The 27,521-nt window shown below is 43.2% G+C and overlaps 1 protein-coding gene across 5 annotated transcripts in view; it reads right to left on the bottom strand.

Annotated features, from left to right (window-relative positions):
* CHST10 (carbohydrate sulfotransferase 10) overlaps positions 1-27,521 on the bottom strand; it is a 1,890,555-nt gene that overhangs the window by 212,545 nt on the left and 1,650,489 nt on the right. For all 5 annotated transcript variants that reach the window (XM_044071078.1, XM_044071079.1, XM_044071080.1 and 2 more), the window contains exon 5: positions 215-320. In XM_044071078.1, coding sequence (XP_043927013.1) covers positions 215-320 — 106 coding nt within the window. The remainder of the gene's footprint in view (positions 1-214; positions 321-27,521) is intronic.

Raw genomic sequence — 27,521 nt, 5'->3', positions numbered from 1 at the left:
GATGATAGATGCTGATCATGGAAATAAGGGTAAAACTTGGCCAGGCTTGCAAGGGCCCTATGGTCATTAGAGTAGTAACCTCCTATGATCTATGCAACAAAAATACTGGATTACATCAGTAAAAGCAAAATGCATTTTGTTATTTTGGCATTATGATTAATATATAATTACAGAAATAAAGTCTCTCTTAAAACACTGGCTAAGAGAAATGTACCTTTTTTTAACTTCAGGCTTTCTGTAGGATGACAAACGAGGCAGGTGGTTCTTCTCATGATCATGTACTAAACTTTCTGGAATCTTCTTAATTGATGAAAATGCTCCTAAAATGGTAAAACATGTACTAAAGAAAGAGTCGTGGGTGGAATACAGCCTGAACTCACTTGTTAAATTATGATAATTTTCTCAGGTTATTCCCCCACTATTTATCATTTCTGGTCTACTTTGCTCCATCCATTTAAAAGTCATATGACTATGATTTCTACAAAATGAAATGCTTGTATTTTTGTAACCTATCACTAAGGGCCATACAGACCTAAAACTGTAGGCCCCTTCTAATATAGGGTTATATCTGTAAAATTGCTATTTTCTAGTAAATAACACGTCTACCTTTCAGTTATACATTTGAGCAGAAAAAAGACACAAAGTACAGCTGTGTGTGACAGTACTTAAAATAACAATAGAGCTATGACAATTGGACAATAAAAGTAAATCATATCACTTTGGTTTTATTCACTTTGCCTTTGTTTCCAGCCAGAAATTTCAGCATCTTTGTTTCAGTCTATATAAAGACAAAATCTGGTACCCACCAGCATTCTTTCACACTCTAGTTTGTATGCATTCTCCCACATAATGTCAGCATTTTTAGGAACTGTCATCCTTTGAACTGTGTGCATCAGTTCTTCAAGCCTCAAGAAGACTTGCTACTGTGGTGGGCTATCCCTTGAAGTAAAAACAAAATGTAATTTAAAAAAACTGCAAAAATCGTTATTGTATAAAGACAAAAATTATTTTCAGTGCAGTGACCACAAAGTGAAGATATGTTGTTATGTTAAGTATTCTGACATACAGCTTCTTCTTTAGGTAGGATCACTGTAAGAGTAAATCATAACACCAGCATATATCATTAAGCAGTACTACCATACCCATTGGAAGAGGATAGTTACAGGCTCCTCTGAAAAACTGTCCTTCATATGGAGTGTGCATCTATAAACCGCTCGACTTTTTTTTTTTTTCACCCTGATTTTGAATCAAAATTTAGGTCTGCCCCTCTTAATCCCTTTTAAAACTGGAGACTATTGGAGAAAAGTTGGTGAATTGCACTTAATAAATTATGATGACAATTAAGAGTTATAGACTTCTTTTAGTTCAGAAAATGTATATTAATTCACATTCTCTTATTCTGTTGATACAAGTTAACAGTACTAAAATTTTAAAAGTGTCCCTGACTGTCCCTGATTTGACTGACATTTGTCCCTGACTGGTTGAGAGCTCTGGTGCATCAACCTACTTTGTGTTGTATGAAGATATGGACAATAGTCCATGCTGCAGCTTCTAAAATACCCTGTGTAGATACATTCATGTATATGCTACTGATGTGGCTGCTGCCCTAGTAGAAAGAGTTCTCACTGTGTCTTGAAAAGGCTTATAGGTTCATAGGTTGGTATTAGGCTATCGGCCCTAGGGTTTATACAAGCCTAGCCATAACAATTCCCTGACTATTTCTTCCCACACTATTTACTTCCTGGATCCCCGGAGTGAATTTCCTTTCTCCCATCCAGTCGTCAAGGTTCCTTTTGAAGTGGGACAATAGTCCATGCTGCAGCTTCTAAAATACCCTGTGTAGATACATTCATGTATATGCTACTGATGTGGCTGCTGCCCTAGTAGAAAGAGTTCTCACTGTGTCTTGAAAAGGCTTATAGGTTCATAGGTTGGTATTAGGCTATCGGCCCTAGGGTTTATACAAGCCTAGCCATAACAATTCCCTGACTATTTCTTCCCACACTATTTACTTCCTGGATCCCCGGAGTGAATTTCCTTTCTCCCATCCAGTCGTCAAGGTTCCTTTTGAAGTGGGCCAAAGAGGTGCTCTGCTTGACATGTATGGTATGGGCAGTCTATTCCAGAGTCTGGGGGAGTCTCTGGGTCAGGAACCTATCCCTCCAGCATGTTTTGTTTATTGTGATGACAAGGTTTAGATCCCTGGAGCATGTGGCTCTGAGGGATTGGGATTATTGTATTTATCACAAGCATAACTCCATGCCTGACGCAAAGTCTACTCAAACCACTGTTACACACACACACACACACACACACACACACACACACACACACACACACACACACACCTTTTTTGTAACTTGTTTCTACTAACTTTACTAGAAAGGATAGATGTACTACTACCTACTTTATGCATAACTTCCGTCACTTCAACTCTTGGCTGTCCTGTAAATATGTATACAGCTTTATTTTGTGAACAATTATGGAACCAAATTAAGTCAGGCTAAACTGCTCACTATAAACTCACTGTACAACTCATATAAGCAATTCTGCACATTATCTTTCTCACTGTGAGTACTTATAATTCAGTCAATATATCTGCATTGGCTTTTAGGTCCATTCATCACAGAAAATTGTCTACAGAGCAGTTCACTTACCTAGTTCACACAAATGGAAATAAATAAATAAATCATGTGGAAAAAAAAAAGCAGTATAATGTGCCAATCAGTTACTGCAGTCTGTTTATGAACTGACTGGCTTATTTCATTTTTAAAAAGATACAAACAGCGGACAGTCTTTCTGACACTACTGGTGCAGCCTATATCTTAACTTCATAGTCTGTGAACATAAAACAGATGCAGATGATTCTCACCAATAGTTTGACAGTTGGCAAAGTATCCTGGCAACTGAATGGGCCAATTAAAGTTTATACAAGAAACTACCTTAGGTATGAAAGGCAAATTTGTTCTCAATGACACCATCTTTGGTTGGAACACTAAGGAAGACGAGTCATATATAAAAACTTGCAATTCTGAAATCATTCTGCCTGAAGTAGAATCAATAAAAAACAGTGCTTTCCACGAGACATATTTTAGCTCTGTTGAAGCTGTCAGTTCAAAAGGAAGTAGCTATCCTTTCCAACATAAGGGTCAAATCCCAAGAAAAAAAGACATATTTTTGAGGTCTCAAATGAAGGACTCCCTTAAGAAGCAGAAAAATGAGCTACTGTCTGAGTGACAGTTGGGAGACAAGAGTTTACAGAAACATAAGCCTTAACTGAAGAATAGACTAAATTCAAATTAAATCAGTACTTTGTACGCTCCAGAGGGGCACTGTAAAGGATTTAGCCCCTGAAAAAGCTGTAAGATCTGTCAGCTTCTTTTAAAATATGTAGAATCTTTAAAAGAAAAAGAGCTGGTATTCTGAATCAAAATTCTATCCTCCATGCTAAGAGTCCCAGAGTTTCGATGCTTGGGTCATGTAGACCTTTGTCCTCTTGTTTGGTTAGAAATAACTTGTGCAGAGATAACAGCCTCTGATGAAAGAAAGCAGTAAAAAAATTAGGCTAACTGGGCCAAGAGAGAGATGCAGGTGTTGTCCTGTTTTTATTTTGAAGAGAACCTTCTTGACTAAGAAAAAAAAGGAGGAAAGTCAATTGTTGCTATCAGGTCCCAATGAAAGGATATAGCAGAAGAGAAATTCAAATTACATCCACTTCTGGACATTCCACTTTTGTATCACTTTATGAAACAATTAATGGATTCTGTTTCCATTCATAACCCAGTCACTTTTCTACTCAGTTCATCTACCAGTTGATTTTACAGGACCAGAATATGAGCTACTAACAGTTTGCAATGATGATGTAGGGATCATTCCAAAAACTAAAACATCTTCCTGCAAAGTTGGAAGTATATGGTTTGTCCTTATCTGTTTATATAACACAGAACTGTAGTACTGCTTGCACTAATATGAAGAACATCTGGATGAAATTTGTCACGAATGGCTGCCAGGGGCCTGTAAACTGCATTAATTTTCTTCACTATAATAAGAAGTTATGTACTCACCATAACGTTCCATCTGAGTAGGTAAACATTTGTCAGCAACCTACGGGATTCGGATCCGAGCCGGCAGTTTTCAACAGCTTTAGATCCGAGCTCCAAGCTCCTCCCCTACCCATAATCCCCTGCCAATCCTGACTGACCTCAGATCAAGTTTGCCCAAAAGCAGATGCTGCCCGAAGACTAATACTTTCAAGATAAAGTGGGTAACACCCATGGACCTGAGTATGAAAACATTCATAAGTGAGGGGGGCAGGAGGGAGGGACGGTTGCTGCCAAATGAAGTTTACCTACTCAGATGGAACGTTATGGTGAGTACATAACTTCTTAATCTAAAGTAGTTAACTTCATTTGTGCAGCAACCTATGGGACAGAGTCCCCAGCTACCTGAACCTTGGGCGGCCTTCATGGAAGGATGTTTCGGAGCACTGCAGAGCCAAAGGATGCTCTCCCTCTGGAGATAATGTCCAATTTATAGTGATTGATAAAGGTATGAGATGAGGCCCAAGTGTCTGCTGTACAAATATAATCCAAACAGACTCTAGCTCTAAAAGCCGCAGAGGTAGACATAGACCAAGTAGAGTGGGCATGGACACCCTGAGGTGCGGGCCTGCCAGAACTTTCATATGCTAAAAGGATACACTGTGAGATCCATCTAGACAGCGTGACTTTAGACACAGATTTACCCAAGTTAAATTTGGCAAAGGAGACGAAAAACTGGTCAGATTGCCTATGACCAGATGTCCAGTGGATGTAGAAGCAAAGTTGTCTATGCACATCCAGTGAGTGTAATTTATATTCCCCTTTGTATTGGTAATTAGGGAAGAAGACTGGTAGGTTGATGGACTGGTTAATATTCGATTCAGAGGCAATCTTGGGAAGAAAGGAGGGATTGGTCCTGAGGTAAACTCTATCCTTGTGAAAAGTCAAACATGGGGGTTTTACATAGAGGGCCTGTAGTTCAGAGACCCTTCGAGCCGAGGTGACAGCGACAAGAAAGGCCATTTTCCATGACAAGAATTTAAGATCTACTGAAGTTGCAGGCTCAAACGGGGGAGCTGTTAAGGCCTGAAGCACCAGCGTTAAATCCCAAGGAGGGACTACATCCTTCACTGGAGGTCTGAGCAGAAAGTTGCCCTTCAAAAACGTCTTACACAATTTCGTGGTGATCAAAGGGCCCAGTTCATTTCCCACGTGATAATGAGAGATAGCTGCTAGTTGAACCTTGACTGTGGAGGAGCTAGCCCCCTGATGAAACAGCCCAGACAGGAAGTCTAATACCGCTGGCAAAGGAGCTGTGAAAGGATCCAAATTTCAACGTTCCGCCCAAATGGAGAAACGTTTCCATTTGCTACTATAGACCTTTCTAGTAGAAGGCTTGTGCGCTGCTACTAGAATAGTTTTAACTGGGAAAGAGATACCGGGAGTCCTAGCTACAAGTGGAACTGGAGCAGCCAAGCTGTAAGCTTGAGACTGCCCAGATTCGGGACTGGGAGATCTAGGGGGTGGGATATTAGATCCGGACGGGGATCCAGAATCCAAGGAGGATTCACCAGATGAGACCAAAGGTAAGGGAACCAGGGTTGATGAGGCCAAAATGGGGCAATGAGGATTATCCTGCTCCCAAACCGGCTGGCTTTCTGCAGAAACTTCAGCATCAGAGGAAGAGGAGGGTAAGCATAAAGTAGACCGGGAGGCCAAGCATGCACTAGAGCGTCTCTTGGAGGTTCCCTGGAGAGGGAAATGACAGCAAAGTAGTCATAACATTTTGTGTTCGAGGGAGAAGCAAAGAGATCGAAACAGGGTTGACCCCATTCGGCGAAAATCTGATTCGCTATCTCGGGATTCAGAGACCACTCGTTTGGTAACAGGATGGTGCGACTTAGTCTGTCTGCTAGGATGTTGGACCGCCCCGGAATGTGCATTGATATGAGAAAGCGGTTGGTGGCGATCGCCCATTCCCACACCCTCATGGCCTCTCGACAGAGTGGGTAGGACCTGGTTCCCCCCTGTTTGTTGATGTACCAGACAACAGACATATTGTCTGACTGAATCGCAATAGTTCCTACAGGAAGAAGGTGCTGAAGTGCTTGCAACGCTAACAGCACTGCCCTCATCTGCAGGACATTGATATGCAGAGAGGTCTTCGTGGGGTCCCACGTGCCTTGGACTGTCCTGCCCGAACAATGCCCCCCCACCCGAGGCGGGAGGCGTCCGTGGTCACCGTGGCTAGGGGAGGGGCCATAGAAAAGGGGCGTCCTTCCTGGAGGTTCGGAGATTGGAGCCACCATAAGAGGGCCCTCTTGCAAGCCCTGCTGAGGTGAATGGGATGGCTCAGAGGAAATCGAAGGAAGGACCACTGGACCTGGAGGGTCCACTGCAAGACCCTCATGTTCAAACGGGCCATTGGCACAAGGTTGATTGTCGCCGCCATTGAGCCTAGAGCCCTCAGGACCAATTCTGCCGGAGGAGCTGGAGAATGTAGAATGGCCCACACATGTAGCCTCAGGGTTCGTAGCCAGTCTGTGGTCAAGAAAGCTAGGAGCTGGTTTGTGTCTAATCTTGCCCCTATGAAGTCTAGAGTCTGAGTCGGGGTAGGAGACGACTTCTGTATGTTGATAGTGATCCCCAGCCGGGGAGCTAGACAAAGAAAGTAGTTTCTGGCTGCGCAGAGTAGATGCCTTGTCGGGGCGGTCAGGAGCTAGTCGTCCAGGTACGGGTAGACCTGGATTCCCTAGAGCCTCAGGTGGGCCGCAATCACTGCTAACACTTTGGTGAACACCCTGGGGGCTGTGGTGAGACCAAAGGGAAGGACCCTGAATTGAAAATGACTGGTTCCTAGCCAGAAGTGGCGGACCCTTCTGGATCGTCTGTCCATCAGAATGTGGTAGTACGCATCCTTGAGGTCTATAGAGCACATCCAGTCATTCTCCCTCAAAAGTGGGAGAATGGATTGAAGGGTGACCATGCGGAACTTCTCTTTGGTTACTGACAGGTTCAGGGAGGAGAGGTCGAGGATAGGCCTTAAGTCCCCCGTATTTTTTGGCACCAAATAGAACCTGGAGTAAAACCCCGACCCGCACTGGTCTGGGGGGATGTGTTGGATGGCTCTTTTTTCCAGCAACTATTGGATTTCTGTTGCTGTGGCCTCCCTCTGATCGGGTGGGACATCGGGGAGGTATCTGGGGCTGCATGGGTAAAGAGAAAAGGGAATCTGATATCCCCTGGATATAATGCGAAGCACCCAGCGGTCTGTTGTGATGGACTCACAAGCTGCTAGGTGCTTCGAGAAACGCCCCCCCCCGACTGCCTCCAGAGTGGAGCAGTCGGGCAACCCCTCAGGGGTGTTGCAAGGGTTGGTCCGAGAAGGGTTCTCTGGATCCAAAGTTGCGAGGGCCCCCTCTGCCTCTAGGGCGGCATCCACCCTGCCCTCCTCTGCCGCAGAAGGGCTGGGAGTCCGGAGCGGGACTGTTGCGACTTCCGGAACCACATCTTCTTCTGTCCCTTTTGGTTCTTGGAGAAGGACCTTTGGGGAGCAGAGAAGCGGACTCTGACGGCAGACAACGTCTTCCCGTCCTTCTCGCTCTGGACCAAGGTATCGCGAACAGTTTTGCCAAAGAGGTGGCAGAACCATCAAAAGGGGCATTAGCGAAAGATGCCTTGAAGGGTTCTGCGAAATCACAGTGCCGGAGCCAGGCCTGACGCCTCATAACAAGGCCCGCTCCGCTGGCTCTAGCGGCTCCCTCCATGGCATGGGATAGAAGCCGCATAGAGGTGTTTGATATGGATCGGAGAGTGGCCATCTGGGTGGAGTGCAAACATTTGTCCTCCGCCGACATGGACTCGGGGGGTGACGCAGCGTACTCTTTGATAAGGTCCCGCTGCAGCCGAAGCACATGTGCCATGTAGTTCAGCGACCTCACAGAGAAGGTAGTCGAACTAACGATCCGCTTCCCTAAACGGTCCATCGACCAAGACTCCTTGCTCGGGGGATGAACCGAGGGACACTCCTGAGCTAGTTCCCTCTTGGTGGCAGCCGCCACTAACATGGCATCTACAGGGGGACCTTTACTTCAGTGGGACTTGTCAGAGGGTGGGCTAAGAATTTTGTCCGGGTGCTTGGGGATTGTCTTCACAGTGTCCGGCTCCTTCCAAGCCCTGGTAGTAATCAAATCTACCAGGGGATCAGCCGGAGGGGACACCCAAGAGGTAGACGGGCCTGCTTCAAACGCCTCCAGGAACACGGATTCGTCCGAGGTAGGCTTTGGGGCAGACCACCCCCTCTTTATCCTGAGCATCTCCATGATGTCACCAAATGAGACATCTTCAGGGGGTGATCTTGGGGAGCCTTCCCCCTCCTCCAAATCCGTGTCCTCAGTCAAGGACTCGGGGGAGTCCAGGTGCCTCCTTTTGCACTTTCGCTTGTGAGGAACTTCCTCGGGGGGGGCTGTCCGAGGAGGTCTCACCAGCCATGTCTTGTTCCAAAGGAACGACCTGGGACATCAGAGCAGGCTGTCCCTGGGGCCGGGTGATGGAAGTCAGGCCCAACAGAGAAGGAGTGCAGGGTGGAGCCGTGGCAAGGGCTGGGGGCCTGGAATCTCTTGACAGGGCCCTCTCCACCACGTCGAATGCCGAGGGAGAGCTTCTCTCTCTGGGATCCGAAAGCAGACCCTCCCTCGGATCCGATGGAAGGATCGGGGCCGGGGCCAAAGCAATCGGATCTGATGGACCAGTATGCTCCGACCTGGACGGAGCCGAAGGCATACCGATACTGCCAGATCTGAAGCTCAGCCCTTGGCTCTGAGAGCTCGGATCTGAAGAAAATGGACCTGACAGACTCGAGGGAAGTGTCGGCGCCGAAGTACCCGAGACTATCGGCGCCGACACACCCCTGGCTCCAAGGCTGCCCGGCTCCAAAGACTCCGAGCCCGGGAAGCGGGACAGAGAAGGAGCTATCGGGGCAAAAAAAGGGGTCGAGCTCCCCCCCCCCCGGAGGGGGGGGGAGGCAGGAGCACTCCCATCTGCAGTTGGGCCTGGAGGAATCTTCTCATCATCCGGTCCAAATCTGCATCCGTGAGACTTTGGATTGATCTCGATGAGGCCACCGAGGCGGGACGGGAGTGTTGCCTCGATGACCTCGAAGGAGATCGGATCTCCTCCTCCTCAGGACCCGGTGAAAAGCACGGGGACCGGATCCGAAACGGAGGAGACCCAGAAGTCTCGGAGGGAGAAGACTGCTTAGCCAGGGGGGGGGGGGCCGAAGTGGAGGCCTCGGCCCGCTGCTTGTGGTGCTTTTCCCTCCTTTTCTCTTTCCTGGCCTCCCTCTCCTCCGGGCCGAAGGCGGGAGGTTGAGTCCCGGCCGGGGGGAGGGAAGCAGGAGTGGCAGCCGCCGCAGCGGGAGCCACAGAAGGACTGGAGGTAGAAGCCGAATCCGGGGTCAGAAGACCCGCCAGAATCAGCTTGGACCTCCGGTCCTTGAGTGCCCTGGGGTTGAACGCCACACAGATGGAACAACCAGAAGACAGGTGTTCAACCCCAAGGCACAACACACACCGAGTGTGGCCATCCGCCGGGGACAGCTTATGGCCACACTCGGTGCACTTAGAAAAGATCAATTTTGGGGTCTCAGCCATTTTAACTAAAAGAGACAAACACACACGTTAGGCCCCAAAACACACACACACAACCCTAATGGAACCACAAAGGAAGGGGGAGGTAAAAGGCCAAAAAAATATATAGTTAAACTAGAGAGGGTTTTTACAAAAAGGGACCTGTAAACACACACAACCAAAAAACAGAAGAAAAAGGTAAATTTTTTCTCACAAAGGTCTCGAAAGCTTGGAGCTGTAGATCAAGCTTCTGTTGGATAACCGCGGCAAACTAGATCTGAGGTCAGTCAGGGTTGGCAGGGGATTATGGGTAGGGGAGGAGCTTGGAGCTCAGATCTAAAGCTGTTGAAAACTGTCGGATCCGAATCCCATAGGTTGCTGCACAAATGAAGTTAACTACTTCAGATCAGGTATTTCTCTTGAGTCTGGGGTCAGAATTTTCATTGTAGAAATTCCTGCAGATAACTTGGACATGCCTGTCCCTACAACAATTCTTCATATCTTATGTGACCAAAATAATTATATCCAGATGATCTGAGATGGGACAGGCATACTTCTGAAGAGTTAACTGTATGTTCTTTACTTGTAATCTTGCTTGCAAGAGAATGCAACAAGATGTAACACAGTGCTGTCATAATTGCATCTTGATGCAAATCTTTTTCCTGAGAGAACTGTTAACAGGAGTTACTGGATCACTGCTATTTTCTCCTAACACAAAAACATTTTTCAATAACAATGGCTCACTGCACGACCATAACAAAGTCAATCACGTTACATGAGTCAGGGAAATTAACTGGAATATTTTAATACTCATAGAAACTGTTTGATCAATGTGGTGTGTCAATAGTTCTTTTGTGAAAGGCTCTAATTGCAAAGCTGAAAAAAAAAACAGAACTAATGTTGCGCTATCAAGGAACATTAGACATTTTTTGTGGGAATATCTCATTGGAATGTGAAGATAAGCATCCTTCTTATTTAGTACAGCCGCGTGAGAGTTATGATCTATGAACGGAGTACAGACTTCACACCCCTCAATGACTTTGCATATATTAACTTGTTCACATCTATTAAGTCATGAATTTATCTTGTGGTGTCATTTTATTTACTTATTTATTAACATTTAGTTACCAGGAAAGTCCAACTGGGAAGGAGCCCATTTTCAGTGGAGGCTCGGGAAGAAAAGATCCAAAGTATTACATTTTAAGAACAATAATTTTAAGTCTTTAAAAATAATACAAAAACAACTATACTTTAAATAATTATACCAAATTAGACATAATATGAAAACATTGGTTAATAATAGATACACATTATATGATGGTGATTTAATATTTAGATAAATTTTAGCCAGTTTATAGAGAAAATAAGATAAGTCAGTATAATACAAACAGGAAATGCAAAATTAAGAGAGAGAACAGAAGTATGGAATAAAAACCTTGTCCACTTCGGTAGGACCTTTTTTGATAGCTTTCTTGCCAGAAGCTTGTCTATCAGTTGAAGGGCTAAATGAACCTGATGTGATAGTGTATGTGCATTTAACTGCCCTTGTGGTTTCTGAACAGAGCTTCTCACATAACCTTGTCCAACTGTTTACAACACAGACTTGTCTATGGCTTTCTACTGCAGGGAGAAAGAACTCTGAGACTTGACCCCACAAAGTACTGGGGAGGTAGAAGCAGTCAGGGGAAGGTAACAGTCATTCTGAAGATCTATTGTTATGTCTGACTTTTCCTGATGCACCTGGACTATCGCTGGACTGATTTCCATTCATCTGTTTTACTGATGAAAGCATGGTTAACAGTCCGCTAACCATAATTTTTATCTGAGAAAAATTGCTGGCACTGAGGAGAAGAGGGACCCATGTGTTCTTTATTTATTTATTTGACTGGACAACCTGAAAGAGCAGGATCAGTTGTGGCATAAAAAAAATTAAGTCTATCTTAACCACAAGCAAACAGTATAATGGTGTGCATTTAACTGCCCTTGTAGTTTCTGAACAGAGTTTAGACAAGGGAGTCTTATATGAGAAGTTACAAATAAGGTGGGCACCAAGAAGTGTGGCATGTGTGAACAGGTCTACTTCAAAGTATCAAAAGACGACATCGTCGAAGACTATTTAATCAAGACGACATCGCCAAAACCTCTAAATATCGAACACCCAGAACAGTGAAAAGTAATCTCGGGAACAGAATTACATGGCCATCAAGACAGCAAAGCAAACAATGCAGTAAATAAAACCCACCAAAGTGGGGGGTTTTGCCCCCACCCCCCAATTAAATATACCAACTTTGAGATTGCACTACAGTGGGGAAAGGGCAAGGCTCACTACGGTGGCCAAGTGGTTCTCTTCCCAGGGTTTGTTTTCACTATTCTGGATGTTTAAGGAATTTGGCGATGTTGCCTCGATAAAATGGTCTTCGACTATGTCATCTTTCGATACTTTCAGGTACACCTGTGAGGACAATATACATATACACTTGAAGATCTTGAGATCCAATTAAAAAAAATAATAATAAACAGAAATTAGGCCTTGGGTATGGGAACTGTAATAGTAGTGGGCTAATTTCCACTGCGCAATGTGACTCTTGTCTGCTTTTTATATCAATAAAACTGAAAGACAGTTTAAAAAGTGGCCACATGAACAATGGTATGACTTACAAAAAGGAAATCCCAACAGTGCTTTTTATAAGCACTCTATTAATTGTGACAATTTCAAGAATTTCCTCTTTGGAATTGTAGAAATTGTCACACAGAATTTGGGGGGGGCATGGGAAACCTGACGTGAATACATGGAACATTATTGGCAACTTAGATTAAATGCCAACATCAATGACATGACTTCCACCATTCCCGTATTAAAACTAAGGGTCACCAAATTACAATCATAACTACAACTTTAATCTATATTATCATCTTAATTTTTTACCCACTTTTCTCCCTAACTTAAATCAACATTATAAACATGATACTATATTAACTGTTATTTTGTCATAATAATACATATTACAATACTATATTATAACCATTATTTTTGGGGGTTAATATTTTGATTTGTACCTACTTTTAAAGATGTTTCTTTTATATTTTGGGTATTGTCATTTTAATTTTTACATCTACACAATTTAGGTTTAATCCTTAGTTTTTTAACAAGCAATACATATTATTTTTCCTTTTAATTTTTAATTGCCTGTCCAAGCTCATAACTGATTGGTATAATTTTGTCATGAGACATTTTTTAATTTATTTAAATCCTTGTGGTAATTAATTAATTTCATGTTCTGACAAAGTCTTATTTACAGGGGGCTGGGTGAAAGTACATGAAGTTTTTACCATATTATGCTCAATGTCTGTGTTTTTTACATTTAGCTACTTATTAAAGTTTTCGAGTTCTACTGTGACATCCCCTCACTGGGCCAGTAATCAAGAAGCCTGAATCCTCACCACTGACACTGGAGAGGGTTGTTCACTTGGAATAATAATAGACACAGTATTTCCAGATGCAGCTCTCTGCAGCAAGCACAATTTTCCTTAAGAGCACATAGGGAACACACTCAGTTTGGGTTTCCCTATCTCTCTCTCCAGGCCTCCAATAAGACTCCCCACAGGCACAGCTGTAGAGTTGAGTCCTCAGCCGAGTATCCAAGCCAAGTCCTCCAACACCTCCTCTGTGAAACCAGTGGTTTGTTGCTCTGCTCCAAGTAGCTGACACGCACACTCTGAGATTTGATTTGCACAAAGACACACAGACACACACATATCCACCCACCCACACACACACACACCCACCCACCCACATACCTCGGAAAGGCTGGCTAAGATTTACTAGCTGTGCCCCTTTCTGCTCAGACTATAAGGTAGTTACACTGCCACCGCATACTCCAAAGCCAGCTACTCTAAGGCTCTTACAAAGGTAGCACAGCAGAAGAAAACAAAATGGAATAAACAAGTACTGGAAAATGCAACTCAGTCAAACAAGTTGAATCAAGATAAAACCATTTATTATAAGTGCTTTCATTTAGAACAATCTCCAAACTTCCTCAGACAACAGTATTTTAAAAAACACACCCAATTTATACATGACATCAACAAGTTCAAAACTTTAGCCCAATGAAACACTAGAATAATGCCCTAAGCATTTTAACCATTGTTATGCTGGAAAAAAATATATGTATATACATGCATACTCTCTGCTGTTACCTAAACTGTTAGGAATATTACCTGTCATAAACCTTTAACTTCAGTAAACTAGAATTGGCAATAGCATCATTTAAACCAAGGGGAAAGCTTGCATTTAAAAACATTTGCCACCAGGTTTCCTTTTGCTCTAAAAATGCTTTCCAGGGACCACCCTAGAATCCTTTTTAACCTGATGCACCACTACAAATTTAAAAACATGATCTGAAAATATCTTAAGATGTCTAAACAGTTCATTGGATTCTTTCTTGGTTGAAACCTCATAAAAAATGCTCATAGATTCTTTGAGCTAGTTTGCACTGGGTTTTAACCACATAGAAAACAGGACACTGTAAGCAAAATACAATGTAAACCAGAGCCTGTGTGTGGAAGCTGTACCGTCCCCTTACAGAAATTGTCTTGTTAGCTACTTTAATTTGTGAACCAGATAATACATGACAACACTGATTACACATATCACATGGAGTCATTTTACCACTTTCACTAAGCTGTTTCTCTCTTTCCAAATTTTTTTTTTATATTGGGACCCCTCCTATATACAATATTAGGTTGTTGCTCCAATAAGTCCATCATATCAACATCATTTTTAATGATGTTTCAATTTTTATTTAGTATGTCAGAAATGATACAGCTGTTACTACTATAGGTGGTAACAAAAGGACAAACCACAAACTGGGTGTGTTTTTTAAAATACTTTTTTCTGAGAAAGTTTGGAGATTGTTCTAAACAAAAGTACTTACAATAAATGGTTTCATCTTGATTCAAATTGTTTGACTGAGCTGCATTTTCCAGTACTGGTTTATTCCATTTTGTTTTCTTCTGTTGTGCTGCCTTTTTAGTGAGGTTCCTGGTTTGTTAGTGTTTGTTTCACACTCTTACAAGGGTACCCAATTCCAATGAGTGAAATTAATATTAATACAGATGATAGTGTTTGACCAATGCAGTAAGGCTTTCAGGAGTGGCCAAATAGATATGAGTACTCTCAAAGGTTAAAATATTCTCTAAAGGACCAGCCACAATGAAAAGTTTAAATATACTTAACAATAAATAATAAAAGAACATGAAAATACTAAATATCTATTTACAATAAACACCAGACTTTCGGACATAGGAAACATTAAAAAAACACAGATGAAAAGAGTCACACAGATACAGAGAAAACAGTACTTAACTAATCTCACTATATTTTCATGACTGATCTAAAGAATTACTATTCCCTGGTCACTTACTACAGCAAGGAAAGATGAAGTGAGTGAGTGGTTTTCCTTCTTTGTAGGTTCCAAAAACAGACTGCTCTGAGACTTCAGTCTCATCCAGTATTAAAACATCATTTTTACCCTGGATTACAGAATGACATCATACACATCTGGTAATCGGACATCTGGTTCCCATACTATCCCCTTTTCTAGCAACTTACCCAGAATCTTGCACACATGCGTCAATAATACACACATAGAACTTTACTAAGATCTGTCAGAGCTTCTGGAAGTCATAAAACAACTTCAAGCTTCCACCCTTCCAGAGTTGCAATTAGCTCACTGCTGAAGACGATACAGAATACTTCCTAGTACTTGTTTTCCCACACACTTTGTCTTTGGCTGCAATCAGAACTGTAAGATGCAATCTTTATGGCCTAAATTAAGTAATTTAATTTCACACTGTTTTTCAAAGTTATCTGGACTGAGATTAACCTCTTCTCTTCCAGTATCCTCCATTAAAATACATTTCCTCAGTTACAACTGTACAGTCTGATATAAATATATATTGCTTATATGTCCAGCAGGACACACTGTGGGTACATTTTAACACAAGCAGCTTTACAAATAACATTTTTCAATACAAACATCTGTACAAATCAGTTTGATATACAAATAACATATAATTCTTTCCAAAATTCCAACTACCTATACTGGTATATGTTACACATTCACTGCCTACTTCTCCTGGCATAACTGGCAATACCCAACATCGTCACATCTACATGAAAATGTAACTGCACTTTCTCCTGAGGTGTTGAGTGACAGTCCCTTTGGTGTCCAGGAGACACACCAGGAAAACAATCATGTAAGAAATTCTCTTGGAATTCCAACCTGTGTTGATTCCTTACCCAAATGAGAGATTCCCAAGACTTTGAAATAAAATGCTGCAAAGATAAGCAAGTCATCTATATAAGGAAAAATGTGAATACCTTGCAGCCTGCAGTATGAGACCACAGAAGTTAGACACTTGATGAATACTCTTGGGCCAGTAGATAGACCAAAAGGTAATGCAGAGGACTGACAATGCAAATCAGACACACAAAACATTAACAAACATCAGAAATCTGGATCTACAGGAATGCAAAATGCATCTTTTACATCTAAGGTCACTAAAAATTCAAATGGAGAATAAGGGGTAGTAAGTTGTGGAGAGACAGAATTCTGAACTTGGATACTATCAAAAACAGATTCAGAAAGAAAAGATCCAGAAGTGGTTTAATTATTTCTTTCTTTGTCACTGGGTCTATCCTAGAATAAAACCATTTCCCTAACAGAGGAGGAGGGACTACATTTATCACCCCCTGAGACAGCAGATGCTGAATGACAGAAGTGAAAAGAACCATCTGGTCTGATATGTGATAAGGAATTCCCTGAAAAGGATGGAGAGACTCCCACTGACATCTGTGACCTTGATGAATTACGCTCTCCTAACCTATCTTCCTGAAACCATCTGCTGTCAAAGAGGAGAATGGAGATACAGACTTTCTAGAAATAAAGGACTGCCAGGGTGGGAGGAGGGTTGGAAATCCTTCATACAGTTAATTAGACATATTAGACTATACTTTGTTGTGGGGGGTCCTGCTTTCTTTTTGGAACCTCTCTGTCATTGCTTTTTAAATATTTACTTACCAGCAGCTTGTTAAGTGCTGATTTTGTTTTTTGAAATAAAAATGTGGAGAGAGTACTGAATTCCTTGGCAAACTTGGAGAAGGAAGACTGAAAAATCTGAGAGATCCCTCAAATCAGTTTTCCTATCTTAGCACTTTTTAATGACCTGTAAAGTAGAAGGTCCAAAAACTAATTATCTATGCAAAGGAGAATTAAAAATTTAGTTTGTAACATCCTCTGTGAGGTTTTGAAAATGCAGCCAGGCAAACCTCCTCATAATAGTACCAGTGGAAGCACCTATTGAGGTGGCATCAGCAAAATCGTCTGTACATTTCAACAGTGACTAGTCACTTCAGGCACACAAGAAACCAATCTACACAAAGTTGATTTCTCCTCACAAACTGAAACAGATGTCAAAATATTCCTCATATTCTCACAAAAGGCAAGTATAAACTTAAAAGATTGAGGCACATTTTCTATCTGCTTTTTGGAGGTAGCAGGCTATTTGTCAGGGAAATTCCAGGCTGTGGAAAACCATTCTCCAGTGCAGACAAAAAAGAATGAATAGGAGTAGGTTCTGGAAATTTCACTTGTAACAAAATCATAAATACTTCCTGAGGTACTAAGAAACATCACTGTTTTCCCACTGACAACCAATTCATTCTGGAAATAATTTCAGAGAAAGACAGTTCTTCAAAAGTACAGATTGAAGATGCACTCTCCTCAGAAACTGAATGAGGGAAGATATGGTAAGGGAACTGTCTGCCCTTAAAGTGCGTAAAACACAGAGACCAGATGGGCTACCTCCCTGGAGTCATCAGAAATCTGACTAAAGTGTTGGCAGACCTTCTGACTGAGATCTTCAACAGATCAATTGTTAGGGTCAGAAGTACTAGAAGACTAAAAGATAGCAAGTACAGTACCACTGTACATTACACGGTTAGGAAAAATATGGAGAACTGCAGGTCTGTCAGCTTAACATTAGTGGCCACAAAAGCCATGGAAACATTTCTGGACAAAAAGTTGTTAGCATTCTAAGAGAATAAAAATAGTCAAGACAGCAACCAACATGGGTTTACATATGGCCAGAAGAATCTGTCAATTAACCTGATCCCAGTTTATGACTGGGTTAAAGATAAACTTAATAGGGGTATATTAGTAGATACCATCTACCTGAACTTCAGAAAGGCCTCTGAATTAGTGCTACATAGGAGGCTGATAGGAAAACAGAAAAATAGGGAGTAGGACTGGGCTGCAAAGACTACGGAACTTGACAGCTGCATGGCTGCATAGTAGAAAACAGAGGATAGTAGTAAGAGGGATAATGTCAGGAATTAGAAAAGTGACTAGTGGAGCACACCAGGAATCTGCCTCGGTTCAATATTTTTCAATGCACTTTGCTTGGATACATCAGATGGAAAAAAACAGGGCTCAGGCTTCATTGTTGATGACAGAAAAAATAGTTACAACAATGGAGAGTGGAAAGAAACTGCATCAAAGTATTTGGAAAGGATGAAAATATATGCAAAAAAGGGTTGTAGATAAAGTTCACTGCTCTGTACTTAGACCACAACAATTCTAGTATGAAGTATCTGCTGGGTGAAGTGGATCTAAAAGCAGCTAAGCAGGAAAAGGATCTGGAGATATTCGTCACAACTGGATGGAACCACCAGGAGTACAATAAGAGGGTAGTGTCAACAGCACACTTGGGATAGGAATGTATCCTCAGAGGGAGATATTCCAGAAGCAAACATTTAATGTTTCCATTTGACAAAGCTTACTTATACCACACTTTGAGTATTGTCATGTAGTTCTGAAGGTTACACAAAAATTGGGACATCACGAGTGCTGGAAGGTAGGCTGCCAACATGATCCACAGGATGAAGGGGAAGGAATATGACCAGAGTCTAGAGGAGCTACAGCTCTTCTCACCTAAGACCAGAAGTGATAGGGAGACAATTCTGCTGTAAATCATATCGGGGAGACATGAATGGATTACATGAATAGGAAGGAAAGAAGGAAGTAAGGGAACATTGACAGCAGTTTGCAGGAACCAACTGTTCACTAGCTCTACAGAACCATAAAATGGGGTACTAGAATGGGTTAGGATGGACCATATTTCAGTAAAGCTTACTTATCTATTTACGTTTCTTTACCAGAGCAGTAAGCTGATTCACTGAGGACTCGCTTTAGCCACAGCCTGTGCATTGCTGCACACAAAATAAAAATATACAATAAAAGTAACAATATCACACATTTAGAGTAATATAGCACAAATAATGAATCATTTAGCATTTTACACAGCATTAGATTACATACAAGTTTATATACTACAATACATACATACAAATATTTCAAGCATGGGCATTAATGCCCTTCTAGCTTGCTAATATATCAAAAAAAGAAGTTATGTACTCACAACAACGTTCCATGTTTGTTGTCCATCTCGCCATTCATTCTTATAATGATGGGTTCGGAGCCGATCCTCGGCTCCGACTCGGCTGAATACTTAGCTGAAGATCTCAAACTTGGCTTGTGGCAAGAAGGTATCCCACAATGCAGTGGTGCAATTCCCCAGATCTTGTTTGTTGCTAATACTGAACAATATGTACACTATATACATATCTACACATATATACATATAAACAATGTGTAAGTCCATACCAAAAAATACTGGAAGGAGAAACAAGCTGAGACAGAGCCCCTGAGGTAGTGGAAATCTACCAGGTCCACAAGACGTTTTAGGCAGGGGGAAGGAGGGAGGGTTCGTAAGAATGAACAGCGAGATGGACAACAAACATGGAACGTTATGGTGAGTACATAACTTCTTTATGTTATGTTGTCCTATCTCACCTTCATTCTTACAATGATGGGACAGCGTCCCTAGCACCTTTATCCTGGGTGGCTCACGGGAGTATAACTTTCAGCACCGTGGAACCAAAGGATGCCCTGTCCCTGGAGGCCAAATCCACTTTGTAATGAGTAATAAAAGTATGTGGAGTTGACCACGTAGCTGCTGCACAAATATTACCTATAGGAATTCTGGCTTGGAAAGTAGATGACGTAGCCAATGCTCTAGTGGAATGAGCCTTTACTTGAAAGGTAGATCCTTGTTATTAGATTTGGAGATAAAGGTAATACAATTTGAAATCCAATTAGAAAGAGTAGTTTTTGAAACTAGAATTGCTGCTGCCATCATGCCTAATACTTTCAGAACTTCCGATGCTGGTGCCTTGTCTTTTGATATCAGGATGTTGACGAATGAGGACGACTCTTTCCTTTGGAAGTCTTAAGAGTGGTGGTAGTAGTGACCAACTCTGCCTTGATAAAAACGATATGCTGCGATGAAGACAAGGCAGATTTTTCTGAGTTGTGCCCAGATGATTGCAGAGTGACAGAGTGGACTCCCTGGCCTGAATGAGTTGATGCCTGGTGGTGGCGGTAAAGGTACGGAAACACCTGGAATCCTAGACGCCTCAGGTGAGCCGTGACCACTGCCATGCATTTAGTGAACACCCTGGGGGCTGTAGTGAGACCAAAGGGCAGGGCTCGAAACTGGTAATGATTGGCTCCCAGCCAGAAGAGCAGGTGATCCCTGGATAGCCTGGCCATTTTTATGTGGTAGTACGCATCCTTGAGATCTGTCGAGCACATCCAATTGTCTTTCCCTAAAAAGGAAAGCATAGACTGAAGCGTGACCATCTGAAACTTCTCTTTCTTTACGTATTGGTTCAGTCTGCTGAGGTCCAATATGGGTCTCCAGTCCCCCGTCTTATTTAGAACCAAAAAGAATCTTGAGTACGTTCCGGATCCTGTTTGGTCTGTTGGGACTGGTTGGATTTTGCTTGCAACGTTTGGACCTCTACAGTTGTCTGTTCCCTGTAAGTGGGTGGAACGTCTGGTATTTTTCTTACGATGGGGGGTGGTGGCGGCGAATGGAATGAAATACCCTCTGCAAATGACACTTTGTACCCAGCTGTCTTTTGTTACTTTGAGCCAGGCATCTGGGTACAAAGACAAGCAACCCCCCCCCCCCGACTGCCTCTAGAGCAGGACAGTCAGGCCTCCTCTCAGCAGCGCTGGTAGGGCTTCCCAGAGAAGTGATCTATGTCACTCTGGTGTTGTGGACCACCTCTGCCGAGAGGGTGGTGTCTTCCATTATTACACCTTCCTCTGCCCCTGGAGGGGGGTTCACCAAGTGTGATTTGAAAGGATCCTTGGGCTTTTTGGAACCACATTTTTCCTCCCCTTTGACCTTTAGAATAGGGTCGGGTAGGGGTGTAAAAACGGACCCCGACGGCAGACAGTGTCTTTCCATCCTGTTCACACCAGGTTAAAGTTTCCTTCCTAAAAAGGGTCAAGCCATCGAAGGGAGTGTTCATGAAGGATGACTTGAAGGGCTCCGTGAAGGAACACAAGCGCATCCAGAAATGTCTCCTAACAGCAATTCCTGTACCCGCTTGCCCTTCTCGTTCCATCAGCTGCATAGGATATGAGATGCATGGATGAGTTGAGAATAGAATTTAGGGTAGCAAGCTGGGCAGCAACTTTGTCGGAGGCTCCTGCAGCTACTGTACCCTGAAGAGCATCTCACAACTCCTTAAGGAGATCTCTTTGCAACCTAGTAAAATGGGTTTAAGTAGTTCAGCAGAAAGCAAATGTCACTGAACTGAACATGCGCTTCGCATATCTATCCATAATCCTGGAGTGTCTGTTAGGAGGATGGATAGATGAAGAAGTCTCCGACATTTCCTTCTTGGTGGCCACCGCCACCACCATGGCATCAACCGGAACACCTTTAGTTAAGAATGTTTTGTCAAGTAGGGACAAAATAAATTTATTAGACCTCCTAGGGACAGGCTTTATGGTAGCCGGAGACTCCCATGCCCTTCGTGAGACCAGCTGCATCAGCTCATTGAAGGGCAGAGACCCGAAAGCCTTCAGGAAAACTGACTCATCCTCAGTAGGGCTTTTGGATTGCCAATCACCCCTCTGCCTAAGGACCTCAAGTATCTCAGCGAAGAAGACATCCTCAGAGGGGGACCATGGGGACCCTTTTGACTCATCTAAGTCAGTATCCGATGTGAGAGACTCCTGCGGGGAGTCTAGGTGCTTCCTCTTACACAATCTCTTCCTGGGAACCTCATCAGTGGGGGCCTCTGGTGAGGTCTCGGAAGAGCAGGGGCCACCCACTGGGACTTCCTGAGGCTCTGGGTCTCTACGCTTAATAAGGACGTGTGATGCAGAAGGAGACACAGGCACTTTTGGGGAGGAGGAGGGCAGATCCGAGGTCGAGGATGTCCTAGAAGACATGACTCCCCTCATGGCAATGAAAGCACCCCTGCTCTGATGTGAGGGAGCCGATGGATTCGAGGAAACCGTCGACAACCCTGGCACTAGAACATTGGGCTCCGAGCCCAAGGTAGGAGCTGAGCTCATCTGAGCAGAGGCCCAGATAGGCAAAGTTGGAACCGACAAGTCAGTCCGACTGTCCTCCCAGGACCCGACCAGAGAGTGTCGGCTCCTAGAGTCCTCAATAGGCACTGAGGATTAAGAGTACACAGAGCTGAAGACACTGGAGCATGTGTCAGCTCCGAGCGTTCCACTAACATTAGGTCTGACTCTTCTGGCTCCAAAGGACCAGCATGGCTCGGAGGAGGAATCGAAGGAGTCAGTGCAAAGGTCTTCAGCTCCGAAGCCATTTGGGTTGAAGCCGATAACATTTTGGCTAATGCCAGTGCCGACAACAGCTTCTGTACCACATGATCCATGTCCATATCTGACAGGCTGATAGATGATCAAGAAGATCGTACTGAAGGTAGTACCGACTGCAGAATAGGACTCTTCGGAGCCCGGTTCCAAGACTGGAGACCGGCTGCAAAAGGAAAAGACTGTCGGCTCCGAGGGCAGTGGAGCCGAAGTCGATGACTTCTTTGACTTTTTCGAGTCCGATGTCTTGGAAGACTTTGAAGACCTACTGGAGCCATCCTGGTCACTCAACGCTTCCTGAAATGAAGGCTTCAGCAAGCCTCTATCGAACAATTTCCTCTTCCTTTCCTGCAGGATCCTAGAGGAGAAGGAATGACAAATGGCACAACTGTCTTGCAAATGCAGAGCCCCTGGACAGTAAACACAGTTAACGTGGCTGTCTGTAACTGACATTTTCTGCCCACAATTTGGGTATTTTTTGAACCCAGACTTAGGGTGCTTATCTTGCGCAGCCATAGCACTGTTAGAAAAATTTTTACTGTTACCACAAAAAACTATAACAGCAATTTTCCACACAAGAGAACAAAAATACCACACAAGCCTTAATAAAAGCAGGCTAAATCACACATACACAATATATATAAATGTAATTTCACACAAGCAGACTATACAAAAACAAATAGCTGCTGAGAAACAACCTTATCTAATATAAAAAGTGTTTACTGTGAAATATTTAACAGTAATAAAGAACTAAGCCTTATTCCAAAATACAGAAGGCTAGAAGACCACACAGTAAATGTAAGCTACTAAAACTACCTAAGAAATGTGACAAAGGTCACTGAATAACACACAGTAAGCTGACAAAAGGAAAAAATATCCTTATCTATAATGTCTGAGGTTTACTGTACTAAGCCTTAACTAAAAAAAAAACAAAGGCTAGACAGACCACACCCAGAAGAAAACTACTACTAACCAGGCCTAAAAGAGGCCAACTAGAAATGTATCAAAAACAGTGAATGGGAAGGGAAAAAGTACAGTTTTGTACCTACCATAAATGTAGATGTTCGAAGATCCACATTGCTGCAGTCCTAACACTTGGGTAGTCCGCTGTCCCTCGGTCGGCCCGAATATCAGAGTATAAGGCTGACGTCGGTCAAGGCGCATTTGACTGACATCAGAACGTCAGGGTACAAATGCGCATGACCGACGTCATATCCTCAGTCTTTTCTTGCCCCAGATGTCAGACGACCCTAAAAAGAAAGGTCCAAACCCAAAGACAACAACTAAACAACCAACCAGCCTAATACCAAAAATATGTACAATATATACCACATATATACAATATACACAATATACCTCAGATGGATAACTCAACCCACACAACCACCTCACACTACAGAGGGGAAGGAGGGAGGGTAAATTGGACTGCAGCAATGTGGATCTTCGAACATCTACATTTATGGTAGGTACAAAACTGTACTATGTTCTTCATCTCACATTGCTGCAGTCCTAACACTTGGGTAGAATCCCAAAGCAGAGGTAAGGGAGGATGGCCAAATCATATAGAAGCAGGAGCTGCCAAAATGCCCTGCAACACAGCAGTGGCAAAACCAGCCCTGGATCTAGAGTACAGTGGAAGGTGGTAATGCCTAGAAAAGGTATGCACTGAACTCCAAGTGGCTGCCTCCAAAATATCCTTAGTTGCCACCCCCCTCAAAAGCTGTTGAAGTGGCAGTAGCCCTAGTGGAATGAGGCCTAATCCCAGCTGGAATCTCTTTGCCATGATGGGAATAACAGAAAGCAATGCAAAACCCAATCCACTTAGAAATAGTTTGTTTTGACACAGGCTTGCCCTGAGAGCACAAAGCAAAAGAAACTAATAACTGCTGAGATTGTCTGAACCCTTTAGTTCTGTCCAAATAATATCGCAACTGCCTGTGTACATCTAAAGTGTGCAAAATCTTTTCCCCTTTATTTTGGGGATTTGCATAAAAAGTAGGCAAATGAATAGTTTGGTTTAAAGCCACACTAGGAACCACTTTAGGCATAAAGGAAGGATTAGTACGTAAAGATACCCTGTCCTTATGAAAAATTAAGAAAGGCTCAACTGCCATAAGGGCCTGCAATTCAGAAACCTTTCTTGCAGAGGTAATGGCCAACAAAAAAGCAGTCTTCCATGACAAATATTTCAACTCAGCAGTAGCTGCAGGCTCAAAAGGTTGTAGAGTGAGTTTCTCCAACACAAAATTGAGATCCCAAGCAGGAGTAGGAGCTCTTCGTGGGGTCTTATATTCTTTGCCCCTCTAAGAAATTGCTTGAACAAAGGATGAGAAAACAATGGTGGGTCACAGTCATAGTGAGCTGAAATTGCTGCAGCATGAATCTTAATAGAAGAGAAGGACAAACCTTTGTCCAATAACTCAGTAAGATATTGAAGAGCCACACTTAAATCAGGCTCAGAAACATCCAAATCCTTAGCTGCACTCCAAAACAAAAATCTCTTCCATTTATCTGCGTACACTTTCCTTGTACTAGGCCTTCTAGCTTCCAAAATCACATTCAAAACTTGTTGTGGAAGTTGAGACCCTCTATGGTTTAAAACAGAATATGCCAGGCTGTTAGGTGAAGAGAGTGAAGTTTGACATTGAGCAGATGGCTGTCCTCCTGGGACAACAGATGTGGAATCAAAGGCAAAGGCCATGGAGGCTTCCGTACTAGACTTCTCAGTAATGGGTACCAGTGCTGTCGAGGCCAATCTGGAACTATCAGAATCATCCTTGGCTTGTCCTGTCTGACCTTCAGAAGTACCTTTGGGAGGAGAGGCAGAGGTGGAAAGGCATACACATGAAGATTTTTCCAACTGAAAGAAAGAGCATCCACTTTCCAAGCTGTGGGATGAAACCTCTTCGTGCAAAACTTTGGCAGCTGGTGGTTTAGTGGAGAAGCGAACAGATCTATGTCTGGAGTTCCCCAGGACACTGTCAATTTCTGAAATACATGAAGATCCAGTTTCCACTCGTGGGGATCCATGATTTGTCTGCTTAACACATCTGCTAAGGAGTTCTGTGCTCCCGGCAGAAACCTTGCCTGAAGACTTAGTTGTAAACTGAGAGCAGTCTCCCACAAAATCATTGCTTGCCTGCATAGAGGATAAGAATGTGTTCTCCTTGCTTGTTGATGTACCACATGACAGTTGTGTTGTCTGTTAGAATCAACACCTGCCCTGGAAGAAGTAAATCCTTGAAAGCTATTAATGCAAACTGGACTGCTAACATCTCCTTCAAATTGATATGTAGATGCAGTAGTCTGACAGGCCACTTGTCTTGTATCCACTTTCCGTTTAGATGAGCTCCCCAAGCTTTGTCTGAGGCATCTGTTGTTAGAATCTGACTCGCCTCTGGCCGGGTCACAGAGAGTCCCTTGTTTAGGTGACATTCCTGAGCCCACCACAAAAATTCCTTTTGAATGCAAGGTATTATTTGAATGACAGTGTCCAGATCCTGGCAGTGCTGAGTCCATACATATTTGAGATACCACTGCAACTTCCTCATATGCAGTTTGGCATTGGGAAGCACCAGAATACAAGATGCCATGAACCCTAAGGCTTGAAGGACTGACCTTGCAGTCAGCCCGGACTGAAGAGAAAGATGATGGAAGTAAAGGGAAAGATTCTTTTGTTTGTCCGGGGTTAGAAAGGCCATCTGGGATGCTGTATTCAGTCTTACACTCAGAAAGCACATGTCTTGAGAGGGTACTAGACTGGACTTTATTTCGTTCACAGAATACCCCAGGCATCTTAGCACTGCTATCACATATTCCAAATGACGAAGAAGCTCGTCCTTTCCTTGAGCCAGAATCAGGCAATCGTCCAAATAAGGATAGATTTGTATTCCTTTTAGCCTGAAGAAAGCTATCACTGGAGCCAGAACTTTCGTAAATACTCTGGGCGCAGTAGATAAGCCAAAGGGCAATGCAGAGAACTGATAGTGAGAAGTCCCAGTCCGAAAACGCAGATATTTCCTGCAACTTAGTCTGATAGGAACATGAAGGTAAGCCTCCTTGAGATCCAAAGTTACCATCCAGTGATCCTTGCCCAGCAGAGGTAAAAGTTGTTGTAGCGTCAACATTTTGAACTTGGGAATGTCCAGATAAGTGTTGAGGATAGATAAATCCAAAATTGGTCTCCACGTGTTCCCCTTTTTTGGTACAAGGAACAGGCGAGAATAAAATCCTAGGCCCCTTTCTGGCATAGGAACCGGCTGTATGGCCCCTATTTGGAGTAACAGAGAAATTTGCTTGTGAGCCTCTATTCTTTGTTGAGGAGGAATGTCTGGCATGCCTTTGAAAGGAGGCAAGGTATGGAAATAAAACCTGTAACCGTGATGTATGATATCCAACACCCATCTGTCTTGGGTAATCAAACTCCAATTTTCTTTGAAAAGTGCCAACCTTCCTCCCAAAGGTGCTGCCAGGCGAGAAGGTTCTGGCAGCTGAAAAGGTAGGTCATTGGGTCTGTTTACGAAAGGACTGACCCCTGCCCTCACCGAAGACTGTGCAGGAGAACCCCAGTTCTAGGCCTGAAAGAGCCCTGACCTCTGCCCCTGCCACGTCTAGATCTACCCCTAGACTGGGAATCATAAGAAGGATACGTCCACCCCTTAGTAGGCCAATTTCTACTAAACTTTGGAGGCTGAACCTGCAAAAAATCTTTAACAGTCTGCATAGACTTAGCCTTGTCTTCCATTCTCTTTAAAACTGCCTCAACAGGAGAACCAAACAAGACATCAGATTGCAAAGGGGCATCCAAAATCCTAGTTTTAACATGGTCAGATAAATTTTGATCCCTCAGCCAGGCATGCCTGCGAAGAACTGACCCAGTGGCAGCCACCCTAGAGGAGGCCTGTACAGCATCAAAACCACATTGCAAAGAATGCTTACCCACCTGTTCAGAAACATGCACTAAATCTTGTAACTCTTTACAATCAATACCTTCCACCAGAGCATCAACCTTAGATTTCAACTGTGAAAGGAGATAATTTTGATATTTTAACATGTGAAACTGGCAATTCAAAGCTCTCATGGCT

The sequence above is a fragment of the Protopterus annectens genome, chromosome 5.part0, assembly GCF_019279795.1.
Source record: "Protopterus annectens isolate FY-2018-M chromosome 5.part0, PAN1.0, whole genome shotgun sequence".
NCBI classification, from domain to species: Eukaryota; Metazoa; Chordata; order Ceratodontiformes; family Protopteridae; genus Protopterus; species Protopterus annectens.
The sequence above is the reverse complement of the archived record's forward strand: the minus strand, read 5'-3'. Positions and strand labels throughout refer to the sequence as shown.